Source organism: Castor canadensis, chromosome 2, assembly GCF_047511655.1.
Source record: "Castor canadensis chromosome 2, mCasCan1.hap1v2, whole genome shotgun sequence".
In the NCBI taxonomy this organism is placed as follows: domain Eukaryota; kingdom Metazoa; phylum Chordata; class Mammalia; order Rodentia; family Castoridae; genus Castor; species Castor canadensis.
The window spans coordinates 145,503,974-145,526,759 of NC_133387.1; the positions used below are offsets into that span (position 1 = coordinate 145,503,974).

A 22,786-nucleotide genomic window follows, 5' to 3' on the forward strand; every position below is an offset into this window, starting at 1 on the left:
ATGACTTTTCTTTTATCCTATCAATAACTGCCAATAAAATGTTTTAATATAAGAAAAATGAGCACTCTATATGTTCCTTTGTAAATGAAATATTTTGTTAAAAACATGAAAAAAAAGCCCCATCTGTAATAGCTGCAGGATGATTTGATTCCCAAAGGCCAAGCATAAAATAAAAACCAAGTTATAATAAATGGCTTTTATAAAATACGAATTTAGTATCTTCAAATACAATAAAGCCACTTAAATGGAAACAATGCTATTAGTGCAAATGTGTGATGCTGCTGCTGAGAGAGCTGGAGTTCTTCCATTTCTAAACTAAAGAGAAATCATCTCCCAGGTCATGCCAGAAGCTGACTCCACCGATGACACACGATCAGTGAGATACAGCATCTCCACGAGCCAGCTCTTACAGTGATTGATTTAACAAAAAAGTGTTACCTTTCTCTGTAATACCGATTATTGCAAATTCTCTGTGGGGCTGGTGGTGCACATACAGGACTTGTTTTTTGATGCGGTTTGAAGTCAGGGCCTTGTGTTCTACCACCTCTACCTGTTAACTTGCTATATAATTATTATGTAATTCTTCCTTTCTATTCAGCTGGTCTTGACATTGTTTTCATCCTAAAATACATATGCAATCAAAATTGGTGAATATAAGTGAAAGAGTTCAATTTTTAATAAGTCTTCAGAAACTCATTGCTTTGGCAGTATACCTTGATCTTTGTGATAGGGTCTTATGAAGAAGTGATTCCCCAAGTCTGTAGTCTGTATATTACTAAACTACTTTAAAATAATGTGTTCTATTCATGTGTTCTCTCTTACTTCCTGATCACCTGTGTTCTTCTGAACTACATATCTGATTCTGTTTGTAGATATATTAAACAATTATTCTTTTGTTACCTATTCTGGCATTTCACAGCATACAATGTGCCTTTGGGTACTCTCATAACAATGACATAAGGTGGAAAATAATGGCTACTTTTTATTGAGCACCAAATATTTGCCAAACATACATACAATTTCCAGTCCTCAAAACAACTCTGCAAAGTTTCATTGCTTTCCTATTGCATAAATATGAGAACTAAGACTTAAGGAAGCTTAAGCAATTAATACAGTGCCTCACTAAAGGTTACAGTCTCAACTTTCACAGGGAATGAGGAAGGTAGATATCCCTAAATGCAGTGTAGTGACTAAGGCTGAGATGGGGCATGCTTAGGTATAAATTGCAAGTCCAGGCTCTGCCCTCTCGGTTTTAGGTTACAAAGGAAAACCTTAATTATACTGCGAATAAATACATTATCAAAAGTTATCTGAGTAAAGAAACAGAGAATCCTAAGGCGAACAACTGACATGCTCAGCCCCAAAGTGAGTGACCATTGTAAAGCAGATGAAGGATCAGACAGAAACAAGTCAACATAGTATACTCACTCAAACTTTGTCAGTAATAAAGTCCTACCCAAGTTGTCTTAGGAATGGATCTAGTTAAAATGATTCAGAATTACTGTTAATTTTATTATGGTGATAATTGCATGATGGTTTTATACATGTAGGAAGTCCCTATATATCACAGATGCATCCTAAAAGATTTATGGGTAAAATATGATGTATGGGATTCACTAAATAAAAAAAATTCCAGTAATAATAAAGGAGGGGAGGATCAGATGAAATAATTGGCAAAATGTTGATAATTTTTGAAACTGTAAAGCACATGTGGGCTTCATTGCACTCTTCATCCTACTTCTGTGTGTGAAATTTTCCACAGTAAAACTTTTGAAAATATTTGAAAAAAAGAGAACAGGTAGTTTATAATGATGTAGGCAGTTCACTGTAGGCACTGAAGAAAGAATATGGGTGTAAAATTAATACAGTGTTTCAGGAGGCAGGATATACGGTATGTGTTATTTGACCAATAAAAAGGAGCAGACAAGACAAAGTAATTCTAAATGTTGGTCTGCAAGTTAGAAGGAAAGAAATATTTGAAATTCTTTCTAGTAGCATATAAAATAACAATCCTTCAGTTTAGTTTTCACTCAAAAATGGCAAGAAGCATGAACTTGATCTGTTCATGCTTCCTCAGAGTCTGTAAATTCTTCATTGAATTGCAGTCAGCACGGTGGAATTTTTCCTTAGACACTCTTTTTGTTTCTCTTCTGATGTGATTTTTACCTGAATAACCTTCCTTAAGCAGCTTTCTGCTGAAAGGCTCTCCTACTGTAGGGTAAAAGTGCTATTAGCAGGCAGTGTAGTAGATAGGCACTCACAACACACAGCAGTACTGCATTTTGGTTCAAATATGACATTTCCTAGATCTCCCTTCTTGAGTAACTCATTTTAACTTTTCTGAGTTTGTATGCTTATTTCTAATATGGAGATAATAACTATCTCAGGGTGTCTTTTAAAAGAGATGGCATTAAAAGATATTAACTGCTTTGCTCTTTGACAGATATAAGATTAAGAGTTCATAAAAGCATCTATCAAGCTTTCCTTCAAGTTACAAATCACAGTTGAGGTTCCAACTGGTACTGATGGGAAGTATCCAGTACTGAGCTCCATCAGGAGGCTGTTAGGATATCTTCTTCCTCCTTGTTCTTTTCTCAAACACATTTATAATAGGATGGTTCTTTCCCTCTGGGTGACAGCACGCATGTTTAGACTGAAATGTATTGCCAAGAATGCAAAAGGTTGAGAAATAAAGAAGCCACATTTTTTTAATTGTAAGGAATGTTTACCTTAGTCTTTCTAGTATATACACTTCTAGAATGTACACAAGATATGGTAAACAACAAGTATGAAACTTAGGTATCTCGTGAGAGAGTTACCCTCCTATACTGGAGGAGAAACTCCCATCTGACTTATACTGCAGAAAACCTGAGAACGAGCCACTATCAAGGACAGAAACGCTTCACTTCACCATCCCAAATGTGTCTTCCTGTAACAAACACAACTGACTGAGAGACAACTTAGAGGTTCACATCTGTAACTAGCAAATTACCAGGGTGATCCCATGCCATACTGATGAACCCATCACCCTCTCCACTCAGGTGTGCTGGATCCCTGTCACTCAGGCCATTATCACTTCCCAGTCACTAGCAAACACTTCACCACCACTTAGTTACAACTTTTCAAGTGAGGGGTTAATTAAAATGACCTCATGAATGTTCAGGTGTGTTAGTGGCTTTGTTATTTTGACTCAGAAATAAATGATGAATATAGAAAAAAAATCAGGCATCTCATATACTGCAAATTACTCATCATCAGCACCTTCAGAACTCAGTAAGTGGGTATGATTGTGAAGACATGGTTTACTCTGAATTAGTCAGCTATAGAACGTACCAAAAAAACAAAACAAAACAAAAAACCTTCATTCCTGGTTCATCATCATGGCTAGAAATCATAATTGAGCGACTATTAAAAGTTTCTTCTCTAGAGAAACAAACCAATCTTAGAGAAAGATTTCTAGATAGTGGTAGTGAAGCCACCATTGGACAAGTCCCACATAATTACAGGACCTCCAGGCAACTTCATAGTGACTGACTCTCAATATGAACAACCAGTACCTGGAGGAAAATGTCCAGTAAGAAGAGAAAAAAACACCAATAAAAACAGCAAAGGAGCCAACAGGACCCAGACAATGTAGGATGCAGAAGAAAACTTAAAAAACAAAACAAAAAGCCCTTGAACTAAAGTACTCCCAGAGATATCAGAGTTGTACCTGTACCTGTAAGACAAGCAAGATGGTAGCAGTGGGGAATCAACAGAAAACAAAGAAGACCGTAGAAATAAAAATGATCCAAAAATTTTCAATTAGAAGAGAAAATATGGGAGAAATTTTCCAAACAACAACAACAGAATAAGGAGATAAAAAACAAAACAAAACAGAAAACAGGAAACAAAACCAATTATAAGATCAATCTAAGAAGTGCAAACCTGACTGACAGGAATTCTAGGAAAAGGGAATTATGGAAAGAAAAAAAAAAATCTTCGGAGAGACAGCATCTAACTTTTAAAATAGATACCTGTGTTCTGAGATAAAAACTGCAATTAAAATTCCATGGGCAATCACATGTCTCAGAGTTTAGGGGTTCAACTGCCTGAAGCAGACATATGGAGATGATTACATTTTCTACTACACTGTTCTCTGGTTGTTTTCTGTGAATTATGCTGTCTCCATCTCAATTATAAGCTCTCGGAATCCAGGAATAAGTTTTGCCACTTATGGCAGGCACATATTCTATTTCTGATAAATACTTGCTAAATTCATTTGCTTTGAAGACGACTTGAGTTTCCATGAAGCTCTGACTCTTTAAGAGGGTTCAGCCCTGTTACAAAAGTGAAGGTCATTCTCAGCTAAAACAGTTACTTGAAACTCCAGACACTACTTCGAGAATCCCAGCTCTTGCATCAAGTTTGGAAGGAAGTCATTTTATTAAACAATGATAAATTCAACACCAGTCGAATGGCCATTGTTCTGAAATACCCTTAAAAGTCTTTACCCATCCAATCTTCTTTCCAGAAAATTTGATCTGAGCCTCTACCCAGACACGTAGCTCTCCGGTACCAGTTAGTGGAATATGCAGGCTATGAATCAGACTCCACTGTGGAAACAAATCCTTGAGTCACGATCATAATATTCCCCTGGCATTCCCCCCAGGGACAAGGTATTCATTTAGGAGTGCCATTCTTCCATGCAAAGGATGAAGCATCACGTAGCACCTACTCATCATTCCAGTCATCACGTAAATATCCAGGCTTGCTTATCTGTCTGTGCAAGGCTGTCTGTCACCCTCACCTATCTATAGGATCCTGGAGTCCTGTGTACTTTATTCTACAGGGGACTTTAATAAGTACTGATTGAGTGTCAATTCTAAGCTAGTCACTGTTCTAGGTACCAAGAATATAGCAATGAACAAATCAAAAGATCCCTGATTTACACAATTACATTCTAGTAAACTATAGTCCAGAAAAGATTACCTATTTGTCTAATCTCCTTTCCTTCTCTGATTCATGCTGGTAAATTTACATTTTCCTGACTACTTGTTTGCCTGTTTCTACTCTCCATCTTTCTCTGTTGTCTTGCTATGTTTCTTCTTTCTTATTTTTTACCCCAAATGTTTAATACCTTATGAAGGCTCTTTGAAATTAGGCTAAGCCATAAGTATCTACAAAGGCCCCAACTTATGAAGTTTCTTATGCTGCTCCAATGGAAGAACAGCTCATAACATTTTCAAATACTGGTTTATACTTGAGAAGTAATATATAACTTTAAGTAGCATTATGAAGGTAATAAAAATGATCTTCAAACTTTCTGTTTTAAGTTATCAAAAAGAGAACTCATAAGTAAGCACTGATCACACGAGTTTCAATTCATTACACAAGACTATGTAAGATTTAAATAATCTTAAACCAGGCACGGGCACCTGCCTGTAATCCTAGCTACTCAGGAGGCAGAGATCAGGAGGTTTGAGGTTTGAAGCCAGCCTGGGCAAACAGTTTGTGAGACTCTATTTTGAAAAAACCCTTCACAAAAAAGGGTTGGTGGAGTGGCTCAAGGTGAACGCTCCAAGTCTAAGCCCCAGTACTGAAAAAAAAAAAAAAAAAAAGTTAAATATTCTTAATAGTGTCCTAACTGGTATTGATAAAGGAAAGTATATGAAAAAGATTAAAAATTGAAGCTGTTGTTGAATAAGCCACAGTAGTTAAGAAAAAATAGAACACTTCAATTTTGCATTTTTTGGATCGGATCTCATATCGAGAAGGGAAAACTGACGCAGACAATATTTGAAATAACCTAAGGCAGAATTACAACTGCAATGAACTCAAGAGGCTCAAAGGGAACTGCCTGCCTTGCAGATCAATATTTTCCATTTCTTACATGAAAACACTACTCTGAAAGCCTAAGTGAATTTAAAATTCTGCAAATTACTGTGGCCACTGGTATACCTATGGTTTACCTATGTAAAGGCAGAGAGTTTTCCACTAACCAAGAATCTAGGAAGATTTCTTAGTTTTTACAATAAAAATTTCTCCATTTATACCTGGTATCTGAAGGATATGGATTTTTTTGGGGGGTGGGTCTGGGGCTTGAACTCAGGGCCTATACCTTGAGTCACTCTAACAGCCCTATTTTTGTAAAGGGTTTTTCAAAATAGAGTCTTGCAAACTACTTGCCAGGGCTGGCTTTGAACTGCAATCCTCCTGATCTCCACCTCCAGAGTAGCCAGGATTACAGGCGAGAGCCACCGTGCCCGGCAGGATATGGATATGTTTTAAGTCAATTATTCATTATAATTTCATTTCAGAGATTCACTGGCCATTTAATTATGTTACTGTTCTCAATGAAGAATGGTCTTAATCTTTGCTTTTTAGAGCATGTTTGGGGTGTTAGTAGCACTGGAGTGATCTGGTAGAAATATAGAAATCTCAGACCCCACTCCAGACATCTTGAGCTAAAATCTGCATTTCAACAAGATCCCAGACTATTTATGTACATATGAACATTTGAAATCACTGTTCCAAATGACATCCTAATAAGCCATTTTCTAATTGGGATCCTTATTAAAACCTTGGAAGGCAGCCTACAAATGAAAAACTAAAAGAAAAGAAAAAAAAAAAGGAAATAATCCTGGATTATTTTAGCTACATCATAAAATGTTACATTTAGCTTCTTTTTTCAGCTTTTGTAAGATAAAAGTCTGTTAAGAAGATTCCTACACTGAAGTAACTGAACTTAAAAGATGTCCTTAATGCAAATTTCTTTTTGCTTGGCCATAAAATGTTCCATTAAGCTAAATCAAAATGTTTCACAGTGTCATGGTTCTGTACCATGTAACTCAAGAGAAGGTCTGGTTTCTTCCTCTCACAGACATCCAAGAGCCAATGGACTCGCTTGTCCAAGGTGTTCTCGTGACCAGCTCATGCATTGAGCTACAAGGTACAAAGACACGCTAGCTCCTTGCCTGTCCACACTCTCAGATCTGGTGCTCTGGTTACAGCTCAGGGGACTGAAATCTTAGCGAGGGTAAAACTGCTGTCAACAACTGCTTCCATGCTGACAGTCTTCCCCAAACATCTCCCTGAACCAAGAACTATTTGCTCACCTGTTGCTTTGAAAATTTTTCTTTTATCTTGACGTGTCTGTTATCATCTGACTATAGTCTTCCAGTCTCACACAAGGGCAAAGAACACTCAGACAGATACTTGAGCAATACTCAGATACTTTCTGGATTTGCTGAGATTTGAGCATATTACCTGACCACACCCAGAATCTGCCAAACCCTTCCTGCCTGGGCTTCCAGTCCTGGCCTCTCCAGGTCCTTCTTGTTCCCTGCCAGCCACAATGGAGAAGGTGAGGCCTTGTAACAGCAAGCACATGGTGGGCTGTATCTTGCAAGAAACAGAGACAGAGCTGCCTATTCCCCAAGTAGTTTCTAGGACTAGGCCTGAAAATCCTGACTTACTTTATACATGGAAGCTCTGTTTTGTGTTGTTTTATTTTTGGTGGTGAGGAGGGAATGGAGAAAGTCCAAAAGGAGTTGTAAATATTCATAGGCAGACTCCAGTTTCTCATTTTTGGTTTCCTTCTTTTGATATTTCTGGGTCCCCATTTCAGTTTTCACTGGCCGTGTTCACTTATTCTATGGAAGAAGTTCCAAGGAGAAAGAACAGCCAGCCACAATCTGCTTTTTTCTCCCCCTTCTGGAAAAGAGACTGTGCTGTCTTTGTAGGAGTGGGAGTTTGTCTTCCACATTTCAGATTCACCTAGTGCTAAGACTTCTCTGCAGCAGTCACTAAACATGAGCTCTTATCTCACACACTCATTTTATGATGGCAAACAACCTATGCATGCTATCCCTGCTTCCTTAGCTATTGTATTATTTCTTCAACCTGGCTTTTCACCTTGGCATTTTCCTAGCCTACTCTTGCCAAAGTCACCAAGGACCTTCTAACTGCTACACTCATTGACACCTAAGTTCCCTGTGGCATTGTCCTCTGTCCTTTACCTTGACTCCAAGACACCATGCTCTCCTGGCCTGTCTACAGGCTCCTTTTTTTTATTTCTTCTTTCAGTGTCTCACCAAAGCTAGTGGTCCTCAGAATTTGGGTTCAGCCTCCCTTCTCATCTCACTTGATGCATCCCCTAGCTGAGTTCATCCTTACCTGAGGCCACCTACACCCAGCAACCGCCTCTCTCCTGGGCGTGCTCTGTGACTCCAGTGGCCCTACAACAGCACTGCAAGGTCACTGTCTCTGCCAGCACACTCAACAATGTACCATTTCCTCCTTTTCCTCCTCCTCCCAATCCCGCCCCTCCTCCTTAGTTCCCTACTTTGGATCAGGACATCGCCAGTGACCAGCCATCCAAGCTAAAGAAACACTGACTCAATTAGAATCCATGGTGGCACAAAAATTTATCTTTTACACACATAAAAATGAGCACTCTGTACTTTCAAATAAAGACATCTGCTAGCAGAAGAAAACTACTTCCTCTTCAGCATGAGGTACCAGGTTGATCGGGACTCCAACCCACTTCTAGTGTACCACCTCCTCCCACATCCATAGGCTACACCTGAGTCACACTCACAGCATGAGGTGCTTTCACATCTGCAGCTTTGTATGTGCTGTTCTTCTGCCTACAGAGATCCTCAATAGGGGACAACTTTGCCCCCCAGAGACATCTTGCAATGGCTGCAGATGGTTTTTGGCTGGTACTCTAGGGAGGGGTGTCCCTAGCATCAGTGGATGGAGGCCAGGGATACCGCTAAACATCCTGCAGTGCACAGGACAGCCCCCATGCCAAGAAGTACCCGGCCCCAAACAGAAACAGAAATAGTGTTGAGAAGGAACAGCCCTGTCATGCCGCCCTCCTGCACTTCTCCGCCTGGCGAAGTCACCCATCAAGACTCAGCTCATGCTTCGCCAGCTCTGCCAACAGGCCCTTCCTCCACAACACTCCTGTCGCATCTTTCTTCCTCATGTGCTCTGGTACTGCAGCACACCACATTAATTGGACTGAAAACATTTTTTGTTGTTGTTTACCAGTCTGTCCCTCTTACTAGCATGAGAGTGCCCCAAAAAAGAGGCTGTGTTATACTCCACTTTTATTCTTAGTACCTGACATTCAAATGTGAGCTAGATAGTGGACTTCACCTACAGAGAACAGAAAGCATTTTCCGCCAGCTTCCTGAGCCTCTTCTCCAGTTCTAAGAGACACACATTTCATTATCATTGTTGTATCATAGCTCTGGAGTCAATATCTAAAAATTACATTGGTTTTTATAGGAAAAATTAAGTGTTGCTCAAAATAAACTTAACCAAGTGTTAAGTTTATTCTACTAAATTAAATTAAATCCTTATAAAGGAAGTACTGGGGAAAATAATGGAATACTAAAGTAAATATATATTCCAAACATTTGTCTTAGGAAGAACAACTAAATAAAAAGAAATCATTGACATAAATCGTCTTGAGATTTGTAATAAGAACTTTGAAAAAAAGAGAGACATAAATTTTTTAAGCCTATTTTATTAGGCTTAAACAACTTCCCTATCCAGGCTCATGAACAAAAACTTTGATAACAAAAGGAACAATTCCAGTAAGATTCTAGTCGAAACACGCATTTAATTGGAGAAGGAAGACATGTACCACTTGGGCAAAATTCTGAGGGAAATTAAATAACAAGGTAATGAAATCTCTGAGTATTCTGATGACATGACATAGCAGATCCAGAAAAATAAAATAATAATGGAGTACGCTAACTACACAGATTTTAGAACTCTCAACAGTAATAATTTTTGGAACTGAATAACTACCTTAGTTCCTTAACCAATTTTTTTGGTTGAGCTGACAGAATATTTCATACAACATTAAAGCATCAAATTTCTATTTGTAGACCAAAAGTCATTATATTGCCTTCACAAAAGCAATATTGTATTTCAAGACATACACAGAAAAAACATAGGGCAGTTATCATGTTCTCTGCTGAGACTGGAATAAACTTTCATGCAGACTACAAAGTTGCATCTTTCATTCTCGTTCTAAGCTATAAACACAGAGGAGGGCCTGTGCCCCAGACACAGGTAAAAGTTTTCAGTGGATGTTAAAATGAGTCATTAACAATCTGTTGATGATAGGAGGCTGCGGGAGGCTGATAGCTAAACAGAAGAAAGAATCTGTAGACTTCTTGGTGCTTTAGAAACCAGGGTCTCTGACCAAGGCAGTGATTTAATTTCACGGCTGCTCGGTACAGATAGCTGGCATTACTAAGTGCTACTCTAATATCAACTTGTTAAATGTGAAGCCAGACTCAGCAGATCAGAATACTAACCCAGACTAACTGGAGACATGGGAAATATTTTGGGAGCTGTTTATTTATAAATGAGTTACAATATACCACTATAATTAGATTAATATATAATTATTGATAAACACAGAATTATTTTTAGAACCCCACCATTGTTGCCACTGTTGTTTAGAAAAAGCAACTCTAGTATCTTCCTCATAAAACAAGCCGTCATTTTGCTACTTATCGGTTAGATCAATTTAGACCTACCATACTTTGAATTTAACTGCTGTTAGATTGTTTATGATATTTTTATAAAGAGAAGTTGCTTAATAAATGTTGAAAGGAGAAATGATTTAAAGCTCTCCAACAGATTGTACACTTCTGGGCTATTTTATAATCCAATAATCTCTCAAAAAATAGAATTGACACAAAGCTAAGCCTTTGGTTGTCACAAAAATATTTGTTGGCTTATCTAGGTTTTCTGAGGATGAAAATGTGTATTTTTAGAAATGCAACAGGTATTTAACTTACATTCATTACAATGCACTTTCAACAGCCTTTGTGAAAAGCATCAACAAACTCTAATGCTACCATAACATCAAGTATTTTAAGGATATTTCTAAAACTAAATCTAGGTTAATTATTCCTTTCATATTATTTCATTAAATGTCAAATGAATTTATAAGTAGTATTAATTCAATTAGCAAGCTATTGAAATTTTACATAGGGTCATTTCCTTTCTTTCTTTGGAGAGGCCAGTTGACTGGATTGTAATCTCAAAAAGATGTTTCAGAAGAGTTTTGTAAATGAAACTAATAATTCTAAATCATAGATAAGAATTGGAAATCTGGCCTCTTCCTTCTCAGCAAAGTAGTTGCTTGGATTAACATCTGGCCATTGGTAGCAATGATTTTATTTACCAGAGTCAAGAGAAAAAACAAACTATCAATCTCTTAATTTTTTATTTGCCTACAGCTTCTTATCCACAAGAGGTTTTTAAACCCTTAGTATAGATATTGGGTGCTATGCAAATATAAACAGACAAAGCTCCTCCTCCTCTCCCAGCCAAACTGTGTGCTGTCGTCTAGAACTCGTTCAGTCAGAAAAAAATTTTAAATTTCCTGGAATCTAGCAAGACCTTCCAAATACAGAAATTTAAAACATGATTTCAGTCTCAACCATTTTAAATGCTTCTGAAAGGCCAAGTTATACAAAGAGCTTCTTTGGCTAAGATTCATTAGAGTTAAATTACTAATAGAATAAAGCAAATTTGTCAAAACAGCAAATTAATATTTAAGTAGAAAATTATGGGAAGTGCCTAGCAATTTTAGGTAAATTCAAACAAACAAAACTTAGAAATCGGTATCACTGAACAAGTGAGCTACATTTTAGAAGGCAGTATTAACTGTAAACTGAAGAAAAATGGGGTGGAAACAAAATTCCTGTGGTTAGAATATAAACACATAAATACCATTTATTTTCTTCTGCTGTAAACGTGCCATAGGATAACGTTTATCAATAATCTTATATACAGGCACTTCAGGGAAATAGTGCCTCCATATTCCTCTATACCAAGAGCTTCCCATTTTTATATGTTTTGCTTAATATTTTAAATAAGCACTCTAAATTTATTTTACTTCTTTCACAATGATTGACGAGGGGAGAAAAGTGGTCCTTTTTGAAAACAGGAATAATGTATGGAGCTATACATTGAAATATTGAGCCACTTGAAAGAAAAATCTACTAAGATAAAATATTGTTATTCAAAGTTTGTTTTATGCTATCAAAACATTTTATGGCTTAAATTAGTTAGGAAGGATTTTTTTTGAAAATACATAGCATGTCCACTGGTAAAATAACAAAGTGAAAGACTGTTAAGAATTCTTGAGCTTTACAAATTAAAGTTCATTAGTATAAAATTATTGGTAGGAAAATATATATTAACTTCTAAGTTGTAATAAATTGTAATCAAACGGTTCATTAAGCTACTTTGCTATGAATTGCATTTAGCTAGGTCACAAGAAACTTACCTTGCAAGAACCAGATAGTTCACGTGTGAAATCTCTGCTCTTTTCTCTTGATGAACTGTCAACTCTCCCTTCACCTCCAGATGCAAACTTTATGAGTAACTGCGATGGTCCCCCCTTACAACAATTGTGCTTCAGGCTGGATAAACAGGAAATATTTGGGTAAGTTCCTCCCAGTGAAATACTTCTTTGTAAAGTAGCATGGTTTTTGTTTATCTGTGAATTTGGTCTTTTGAACTCTCCACCGGCACTGATTTGGTAATCCATGCTTTGGGTGGATGTTGAACAGGCAGATGTCCTGGGCACGGGTTTACCATTCTCTGAATCAGAATGAAGCTTCGTGTTGGACGTCTCTGGGTCACAGCCACCATTTGATGCTTCACAGTCTAACATGCTTGCTTTTTGTTGAGTGAAATGCAGTGAAACACGAGAATACCCTTCAGCCGACTTTTCGCAGACAGTCTGCTTTGGACTATGATTATTTGAAATGACAAGTTTCTTTTGTGATGAGCTCTTCGTGTGAAGTGGCCGTATGTCTCTCACTTCCCCAGGAGTGCAAACTGTTTTAGACAACCGAAGTCCATTGACAGCTGTTGAGAGAAACCCCTTTGCACAGGTACCATCTTCATGTGCAGTCTCATTGGGAGAAACCATGAACTGGTGTGAGGTTTGGTAAAATTCTTTGCCTGGAAGAAGACCGGAACTTATTGGAGAAGTCGGAGGGGTGTTTGAAGGACTCCTGGGAACAATGACTAAAGATGAACAACGCTTCAGGGGAATTTTTGCATTCCTGCTCCCTGGCACTTTCATAATCTCTAGTCCTTGCTCCAAGTCATCCTGGACAAAGGGAACTGCATTTGGGCTTCTTGAGAAAATGTCACAGGGAGTAGCACTCCTGTCTGGCACACTTCTACTGGAGGTGCTGTCGGCAGACACAATTCCACCAAAAAAAGTATCGTCACTTGGTGGAAAAGTATAACCACTGCTGTCACTGATGATGCTGTTAGTGTAGGACCCACCACTTGTGATACTTGCACACGACCCATAATCACTGCCATTGCTGCTGTAAGATCCGTTATCACTGGCTGAAAAGTGACTGAGGCTGCCACCGCAAACGGCAGGACTGCTTAGAAGGTTAGCATCGTTCACAGTATTCAGTTCATTATCAGCCACAGCCCTGCTGCAAATGCCATCCTTCAAGACCCAAGTAGAGGCAGCATCGTCACCTTCGGCTGAGACACTGCTAGGCTGGGGACATCCGCTGAGCCTGGTGGGCTGGAGGGAGATCTGCAGACAGCTGCTCTTTTTAGTCTCGTTTTCAGGAGAGGGGACGCAGGGTCCGTCCTGGGACTTCACGTGATCCTTTCTTCGCGGAGCTGGTGCAGACTGCCTGGGAGCCAGCTTCATCTGCACAACACTGGACGCTGAGATCCGCGTGGGTCTTTGGAGGCACGTGTGAACGTGGGTCCCCACATCACCTCCGGAGGACTCTGACAACGGGTAAGTGTTGCTTCTTCGGGCTGCAAAGTGCAATCGTAAGCTCTGTGCCATTTGTCCTCATTTCCAGACATGTTAAGGGCTGAAAGTCATAACAAAGATCTCTGTCCGCAGACAGGCTAGAAGCAGCTGCACTGCATCGAGGTTAAAAATCATTTGTGGTACCTCAAAGAGCTTGTCAGCGGTCGGCTGGCTTTATCCTAAGTCAAACGGTAAATCCCAGCCATCACAGGAAGAAAGAGGCGGCCCATGCCTGGGGCTGACGCTTCCAAACCGGCTTGAGAGGCTTGTAGTCGGAATGGCTTCACTTACAAAGCACTTGCTTTGGACCTTTCAGCTGAGCTCAGCCGCAGCACACTGACTCAAACACAGCCAACCTTGTTTCAATTATACCTTCTCCAATTTGCATGAGTGAGTAACACAAGAACAACAATCTTCGAGCATTTCAAGTTGAAATGGGAGTTTTTTCACCCCAGCTCTACTAAATGAACATTTAACTCTGAGAATCACAGCGCCTCTACTTTCACCAGCAGAGTTTGACCACTGATATTTTCACCCAAAGGTATAGAATTACAGGAAGTTGGTAGGAATGAAACTGCATGTAATTGAGTATCAAATCGAAGATTGAATTTCCAAATAATAGCCATGCTAGGAATCTAGTCAAATTAGTTAACGTGGAAAGGAATATAGACTGTTACATTCTTTTTAAAAAAATGAGTAAATTTGGATTATTGTATAAATTTGGAAAAACCAAAACTTTGGGGTGAATTAGAACTTTAGCATTACATCAAATGGCTAAAGATTTTAGCTTCCAAAACATCAGCTATAAAAAGTGAAACCTTACAGTAAACTACAAAATGAACCTAGTGATACCGAGCACAGAACTGAGGGAGGAAAAAAAAAATTAAGAGAAGCTGTCAACAAGCATTTTCTCCTGTAATTTTAAGACATTTTGCAGCCAAGTGGTACAGTCTTTAAAAGATCCATTTATATTTTGACTATTAAAACTCTGCCAAGAAATAGCCTAAGCAAACATTCCATTAAAAATATATGCAGATTAGACAGAAAAACTATAGCCCAATATAGTTTGAACACACTGGATATTTTATTCCACTGTCTCTGCAATTCATTCACTTAAGAGTGTTGCGGTAAGTAAAGAAATCTAAAAAGAATTTAACACATCAAATAAACATATCTCAATGCCAATTCTGTTCCGAAAAACTCTAAGAGCTCTTTGCTGGCCCCTACTGGTGCCTTGGAACAACCCGTGTAGTTGTCTGATATCTATAAAGAAATGCAAACCACAGCACACATTTCTTTATATAAACAAAGTACATACTTGTTTACATTTTTGCGTACTAGAACTGCCCTCGAGGTGGAATTACTACTTGATAAAACTCTCCCAGCAGAGAACAGTAGACTAGTTGTCCTTTCAAAGGTTGTGATTTTGTATATATATTTTTCTGCTTTGTATTTATTTAACCTTTATTTTCAGTTTACTGGGCAATAAAAGTTTAATATTTTAATTTCTCTCCTAAATGTCATAGACCAAGGTTGGCATTCTATTTGAAAGAAACAAATTTATTTTTAAATAATACTCTAGGGTATATTTAAACCCCTTACCTGAATTTTATAGCTGGAACTCCAGCACTAAATACATACTGGCTCATTCATAGGAAAGTAAAAAGTAAAATGGTACCGTTGTTTACACCACATGGTACTACACCCAAGTTGTATTTTTCTAAGTAAGTTTTTTTTACTAAGTAAAAGCAAATATGTAAAACATATACTCAAACTTTGTTTAAAAAAGAAAACTGCTTAAGTTAGATCTGTGCTTAATCACAATTTTCTAAACAGCATTTTAATCAATTAAGACATGACAATACAGAAATGTGGGAATTTGTCAACTTTTTTGACTGGAATGAGACAGCACTTTGTTCTAGAAGCTGTGTAACAGTTGTAAACTTAGTACTATAATTATTATATGACCTTGGTCTTATATAACTTATTTCCTTATGATTTTACGACTTCAGTAAATATCCCTTTATTATTCTTTTTTCTTTGAAAAAGGAAAACTACTAATCATTTTACTTTGCTTCCTAATGTCTTCAGATTTTCTTCTTGAATTAAGTTAGGGGATTAATAACTTAAAAATGCACCACTTCTGATAGGACAACCAATGATATCTAAGTGCACATGCCTGTGGCCTAAAACTTCCAGCTAATAAAAAACCCTCTGATCATTAATATAAAATAATGAATCCCAGGTATTTAGCTATATACATGTTTTTGCTTTGGTAAGCCAGCTTTACTACGAGCATCAGTTTCATGCTTTCTGACTAGATTTTAAGCTTCCAGAGTGTTAAAGCTATAATTAAACACCTCTGATTCTCCTGAGCTCATGTTGAACAAAGTAGGCACCAAATAACACCAGATGGGTGGAGGGATGGAGGGAGGAATGGAGGGGAGGATGGATGGAGAGATGGATGGATGGAGAGATGGCGGGAGGGATTGAGGGATAGAGGGATGAAGGGAGGGAGGGATGGAGGGAGGGATGGAGGGATGGAGGGAGGGATGGGTGGAGATATAAGTGGATGAAGAGATGGGAGGGATTGAGGGAGAGATGGATGGAAGGATGGATGGAGTGATCATGGGAGGAATGGAGAGATGGGAGGGAAGGAGGGATGAATGGAGAGATGATGGGAGGGATGGAGGGAAAGATGGGAGGATGGACAGAGGGACAGAGGGGTGGACGGAGAGATGGAGTGAGGGATGAATGGAGAGAAGGACAGTTGGAGGGAGGGATGCATGGATGTATTTATGAGAGAATGGGTGGAGAGAAGGATGGGAGGATGTAGAGATGGTTGGAGAGAGGGAGGGAAGGAGAGACGGGTGAGCAGAGGGATGGGAGGAGGGATGGATAAAGGGATGGATGAATGGAGAAAGGGGTGGATGGAGGGAGGGAGGGAGAGATGGGAGGATGTGGAGATGGTTGGATGGTGAGGGAGGGAAGGAGAGATTGGTGAAGGGAGGGATGGACGGATGGATAGAGGGATGGATTGATGAATGGATGGTTGGACGGAGGGATGGGAGGATGAGAGTGGACAGATGGGAGGGATGGATGACATCATGGTAGTCACTGTGACTGCCTAATGCTTCCTTTTAGGATTTAAAAAAAAGTTATCTAGTTGCTACTTCTGAAGAAATATAAAAAAATTTACAGCTGCACAAGGAATGATTGAAAAATTTAGAAAGAGGGTTTCAGTCAAAGAAAAGTAAGGTGTAAGAAGCACATGTGTCGCCTAGCACTGCAGTCTTGGAGAGGCCAAGGAGCCTGCACTGGTGGCTCAGGTCTAAGACTGCACAGGATTTGTGCCACAATTATCTCAGTTGCACAGGGAATCAGAGCCTGGGAAAAACATCGCCCCTCAGCCCAGCAAATGCTGAAAGGTGAGTGTGAACCCTAACCGCCAGCGGAGAAGATCTGGAGCCCTCTTCTGCCTGTCCTACAGAATTTCATCTTCTGAATTAAGCTCAGGACCCCACGCTCTGGGCCATCTGGTTACTGATTACTTCCATAGAAAATAATGTGATTAATTACATGGCGTGGAAAGGCTCTGGTCGGTGCTAATCATTGACAAGCCTTGTGGGCCAAAGTCCACTGTGATGGTAACTGTATATATCAACTTGACTAGCCTATGATGCCCTGCTGTTGGGCCAAATATGCTGCTAGGAAGATTTTTTTGGGGGGGCGGTGGTACGGAGGTTTGAACCAGGGCTTCACACTTGTTAGGCAAGTGCTCCACCATTTGAGCCACTCCCTAGTTCTCTTTTGGTTTAGTAATTTTGGGGATGGGGTCTCACGTTTTTACTTAGGCCAGTCTGAACTTTGATCCTCCTATTTATGCTTCCCATGTAGTTGGGATGATAGGCACCCACCAACACACCCAGCTTTATTGGTTGAAATGGGGTCTTGCTAAGTTTTTGCCCAGGCTGGCCTTGAACTACAATCTTCTTAATCTCAGTAGCTGGAATTACAGGGATGAACTACTGTGCCCAGCCTGCTAAGAACATTTTTTAAAGATGTGATTAACATTAAAGTCAGTGGACTTAGAGTAAAGCATATTACTTTCACAGTGTATGTGGGCTTAGCCAATCAGTTGAGGGCTTTAAGCACAAAGACAAGTTTCTCAGAGAAAAATCCTGTTTCCATACTCCAATACAGAAATCCTGCTTGTGTTCCCAGCTTCCTGGCATGCTCCATGAATTTCCAACTTGTTAACTTCCACAACGACATAAACCAGTCCCTTAAAGTCTCAGTCTGTCTCTCAAAGCTAACTGATATAACCAGTAGGTCTGTGAAGCGTAGTGGCTCCATCAAGACATTGGCATCCCCTGACCTGATGGCTGAGAGCATGCAGGTGTATCTCTTACACTGGCAACACATAACTGCTAACTTCTGCACTGGTGAATGGATTTTTTTTAAGGCTCTCCATTCTGAAATGGTCTGCTACTATGAACACTACCACCACCATCACTATCACCAAACTACCACGTTTTATAAACATCAAGTCTTAAAATTGGCTTGACAAAAGGAATATACTTTCCCAAAAGCAAATGTCACTTAATTAACATTTTCCAGATGACTAAAAGTTGTCTCTGCTTAAAATTGTGTTCTTTGCACTACATTTTCAAATACAATTAGCTAATAAAATGATATGTTCTTAATTAAGTTGTGAATGCTTGCTACAGGAGATTAAAGATAGTGACATTTACAGTGGCACAGGTCACACAATCAGGCCTGTTACTCCACCCATGGCCGTAGCTTCTATAGCATCTTAGGTGACTGACTTCGGTTCCATGCTAAGACTGGCAATAGGCCAGTGTTCTAGGGTGATTTGCACCACCCTGTTCTCATCCTCTCTGGCCCCCCTTAGCTGGTACAGTGCACTTCTTGAGAAGAGCTCTGGGTTGGCAGAATGGCTCAAGTGGTAAGAAAGCCTGCCTGGCAAGTGTGAGGCCCTGAGTTCAAACCCCAGTGCCACCAAAAAAAAAAAAAAAAAAAAGAGAGAGAGAGAGAGAGAAGAGCTCCATGTCCAATGCATAGCAGAGCATCTAACACAACAGACACACTACAAATGGTGTGCCCTACCAAGCACCCAAAGAGTCACAAACACAGGAGTGCATGGCAGGTAAACAACACTGTGTATCTGTGTCACGATGAAGTTTTCTGAGAGTTGTCATAGCAATGGTCTCATTTTTATCCTCACAATTACTTATGAGAAAGACAGGACAAATATTGCTATCTTCAGTTTCTTAAACATGGGAAAATATTTTCAGAGGGTTGAATGATCTGTCCAGCATTAAGTGGAGGTGACTACCACAGAACTTCTGATCCTTGGCATAGGGCCTATTAGATCTAGATAAACACGTTTTGGTTTTGCTTTTAGTTAGAAGCTTTAATGCTTCTATTATGCCACATTTACCAATCCAGAAGTATTCAATTGCTAATATCAAAAGCAAGGCTTTTCCTCCCAACTCATCGTGCTACTCAGTGTATTATTAAATATATGTAGTAAATACTTAATGGAATATTAATGAACCAAACAGTGTTTGCCAAAATCAATTTGACAATGAGGAAACAGTGACTATAGCCAGCTAAGCATGGCAGTTAGAGAAATGTGAGTTGATCTTTCTTGTGGACAACATTCAAATAACTCAAATGAAATAGCTCCCCCAAAACACACTCCTGGATCAGAAGTTCACACCAGCACCCATGACAACAGGAAAAAGAACACAGTAATGCCACCATCCAGCAGTTCAACTTCAAAATATGTAACTTAGACACGTCCGCAAGGAGAGACAGTGGGAACGTTTATCAATTGGTAATAGCAAACAACCTGGAAAGCTAGTATCTACTAAGGAAGGTTAACATGCAAATTATGGTATTATAACATGTACAGGTGACAGAAAACTTGGCATAGATGAAAATGTGTCCCCACAGATCAATCTCACCAGTGCAATACTATGCAAGATCACATGTTAGGGGAATTCACTCAGAGAGATACAGCTTTCATAAATTCAGCGATGTGAAAAAGGAAATGATATGTTTTCTTAGGGAAATACATACATGATAAAGAGTAATTTAGAAAGCAAGAAATGATAAACACAAAATCCAGGCGAGTGGCTACTACTTATGAGGGAAGAAAAGGGGGTGCCACCAGGAAGGATGCAGGGAGGGATCAGAGGTAGAGCACTCAGTCCCTCAGCTGAGGGCGAGGCTCAGACATCTGTGTTGCACTGAAACATGAAGATCTATATTATCTATACTCTTTGCATGCATATTTCATGGCTTAAAAATGAAACACCAATACAAAATTTTGTCTGGTCCTTTCTGGAAGGAAAATAGACCTGAATAGATGGGGTGGGGTGATGGTAAGGAAACTCTCCACATAAAAAGCACAAATACAAACAGAAAACAAAAAGCTGTGTATCTCACCATATTGATAACCAAACTGTCAACATTTCCTACTCAGCCTTAAAAGATTAGATTGCCAAGGGCTGGAAGAGTGACTGAGGTGGTAGAGCGCCTGTCCAGCAAACATCAGATCCTCAGTTCAAACCCCAGTACCACCAAAAAAAAAAATTAGATTGCCACTCACTGATGAAGAGTCTCTCTTGGCAGCCAAAAAAAAAAAAAAAAAGTATCTTTACTTATTATGATGCTAAGATTTCACTGGCAGTATCTTCAGTCACTTGTACTGTTTCTTGAAGGAAAAGAAATGTTACACAGTCTGATGCAACGGATTCTCTTTTAAAAATCCAGTTTCTTTATTAGTTGAAAAAAATGAATAGAACTGCTTAATTCCTATTGTGATGCTTGTGTTGAATAACTGATCATCTTTGGACACTAAACACAGTTTTTATACTTATGCTATGGTTTGTATCTGGAATGTTCCTCAAAGGCTCATGTGTTGAAGTACAGGCTTGGTCCCCAGTGCAGCAGTGTTCAGGGGTGGGGCCTTTGGGAGGTGACTGGACCATCAACGGATTAATGCATTTACATATTCACAACTTCCTGGGTTTCAGGGATGGGGCCTTGTTATAAAAGTCACCCCTCTGCCTGTCCACCACCATGAGGTGACAGCTTTGTCCTACCACAGGTGTCTGCCATGATGCTTTGCCTCACAACAGGCCCCCCAAAACACAGAGCCAAGCAACCATGGGCTGAGAACTCTGAAACCATAAGCCAAAACAGATCTTCCCTCCTGTAAACTGATTTTCTCAGGTATTTTGTCCAAAGATGGAAACCAATTAACACAACTTACATATTCAGATCTTCCAGGTTTAACTATAAGCTGCTAAGAAGGTTTGAAAAAGATCCCAAAGAGACAGAAGTAAGGAAAAGGATATGCCTTTAACATAGTCTTTAGGAAACCAGGAATCAGAACTATTATTTTATAAAAGGAAGTCAGGTAGTTCTTTAAAGGACTTAATTCGCTCATGGCTTGTCAGTATAAAGAGGACGGATTTCTTGTGAGAAAAGTCAGGGTAGGAGTGGATGGAAGGTTGAAACTGGACACCGGGAACCTCACGAAAAGCCACAGTGGTGAGGACAGACAGCTGAAGACGCCTCTGGGTGCAGGCTCCATTGCCCAGGTTACCACCCAGGGCTCAGGGTGGGTGTTGAGGGAAGGCAAGATAAAGGGGCCACCTTTCCCTGCCACCTCCTGTCACAACAGTTGAGTGAGACCTTATAACCTGTTGACACTCAGGAGAGGTGCTCCTGAGGAGAATGGGAAGGTATCAAGTAACACCAGGAAGAAGAAAGGACACTGCCTCCGTAGCCAGCTCACTTCATCTCTCAAAATCACAGATTCCCTGCCCACTTTCCTAGGCTGCTCTACTCCATTCTTCACACTTGGGCAACATGACTTACCAATCGATTTTCATCAAATACTTCAAAAAGGAGCCGGTGCTGCTGAGGATGGACCTAAGTAAGGAAAACACAGAGCATCAATCCACAGACAGCAGAAATGCATGCTTTAAAAATCACTCTTTGAGGACTACTGTTACTCAGGGTGTATTTTAAATTACACACGATACATGAAAAATACATAGTAACAAAAATGTAACCTGATTGTTGAATGTTTATGTATTTTGTCTACAGAAGCAATAGATAAGTTTTCTGTTTTATCACAGTTCAGTATGGACTAGATTATCAGAAATCAGATGTACAGAGAAAGAAAATGAGGTAGGTTAGGGAACAAAAGAAAACAGCTTTCAAAACTTTAAGTAGCAACCTTAGAAATGATTAGGAAAGTCTTAAATCCACAAGACAAAAACAGGATATGACAGAACGGGAACTACCAGATATCAAAGAAGAGAGCATCTAAAAATTACTGTTGAGTTTAAATAGAAGCACTGCAAGGCAAATTGGTGGAACGTCCCCAAAATATAGAACAAAAAGCTAAGCCAAAGGAAAGAAAAAGGGCTGGAGAAGTGGCTCAAGTGGTAGAACACCTGCCTAGCAAGTGTGAGGCCCTGAGTTCAAATGCCAGTACCACTAAAAAAAATTAAAAAGTCTCCCAAAGGAAAGAAAAATTTTTACAAACAAGTTCTGAACAAATTCAATAGAGAATCAACACTTCCTGCCCTAAAACAAAGAATGAACAAAATATGGCTTGAGGGCCAAATCCAAGCAGCCACGTCCTTTTTAATTATGGTTCCATTAGATAAGAATTTTTCTTACATTTTTAACATGGTTACATTTCTTTTGTTCTTTGAGATGGGTCTCACTATGTTCCCCAGGCTGCCCTCGAATACCTGGACTCAAGTGATCTTCCTGCCTCAGCCTTCTTAGTTGCTGGGACTATACTTATACACAACTGTACCCTGCTTAGATGGTTACATTTTACTAGGACATATAAGTATCTATACAATATCCTTGTTTGTTTCTCCTGGCCCCAAACACCTAAAATTT

General features: G+C 39.3%; 1 protein-coding gene across 6 annotated transcripts in view; it reads right to left on the minus strand.

Annotated features, from left to right (window-relative positions):
• Nedd4 (NEDD4 E3 ubiquitin protein ligase) overlaps positions 1-22,786 on the minus strand; it is a 117,762-nt gene that overhangs the window by 57,039 nt on the left and 37,937 nt on the right. For 2 of the 6 annotated variants that reach the window (XM_074066004.1, XM_074066006.1), the window contains one exon: positions 21,743-21,796. In XM_074066004.1, coding sequence (XP_073922105.1) covers positions 21,743-21,796 — 54 coding nt within the window. Of the gene's footprint in view, positions 1-12,310; positions 14,935-21,742; positions 21,797-22,786 lie in introns of those variants that run through there. The other 4 variants (XM_074066003.1, XM_074066002.1, XM_074066005.1 and 1 more) reach the window with 3 other exon arrangements.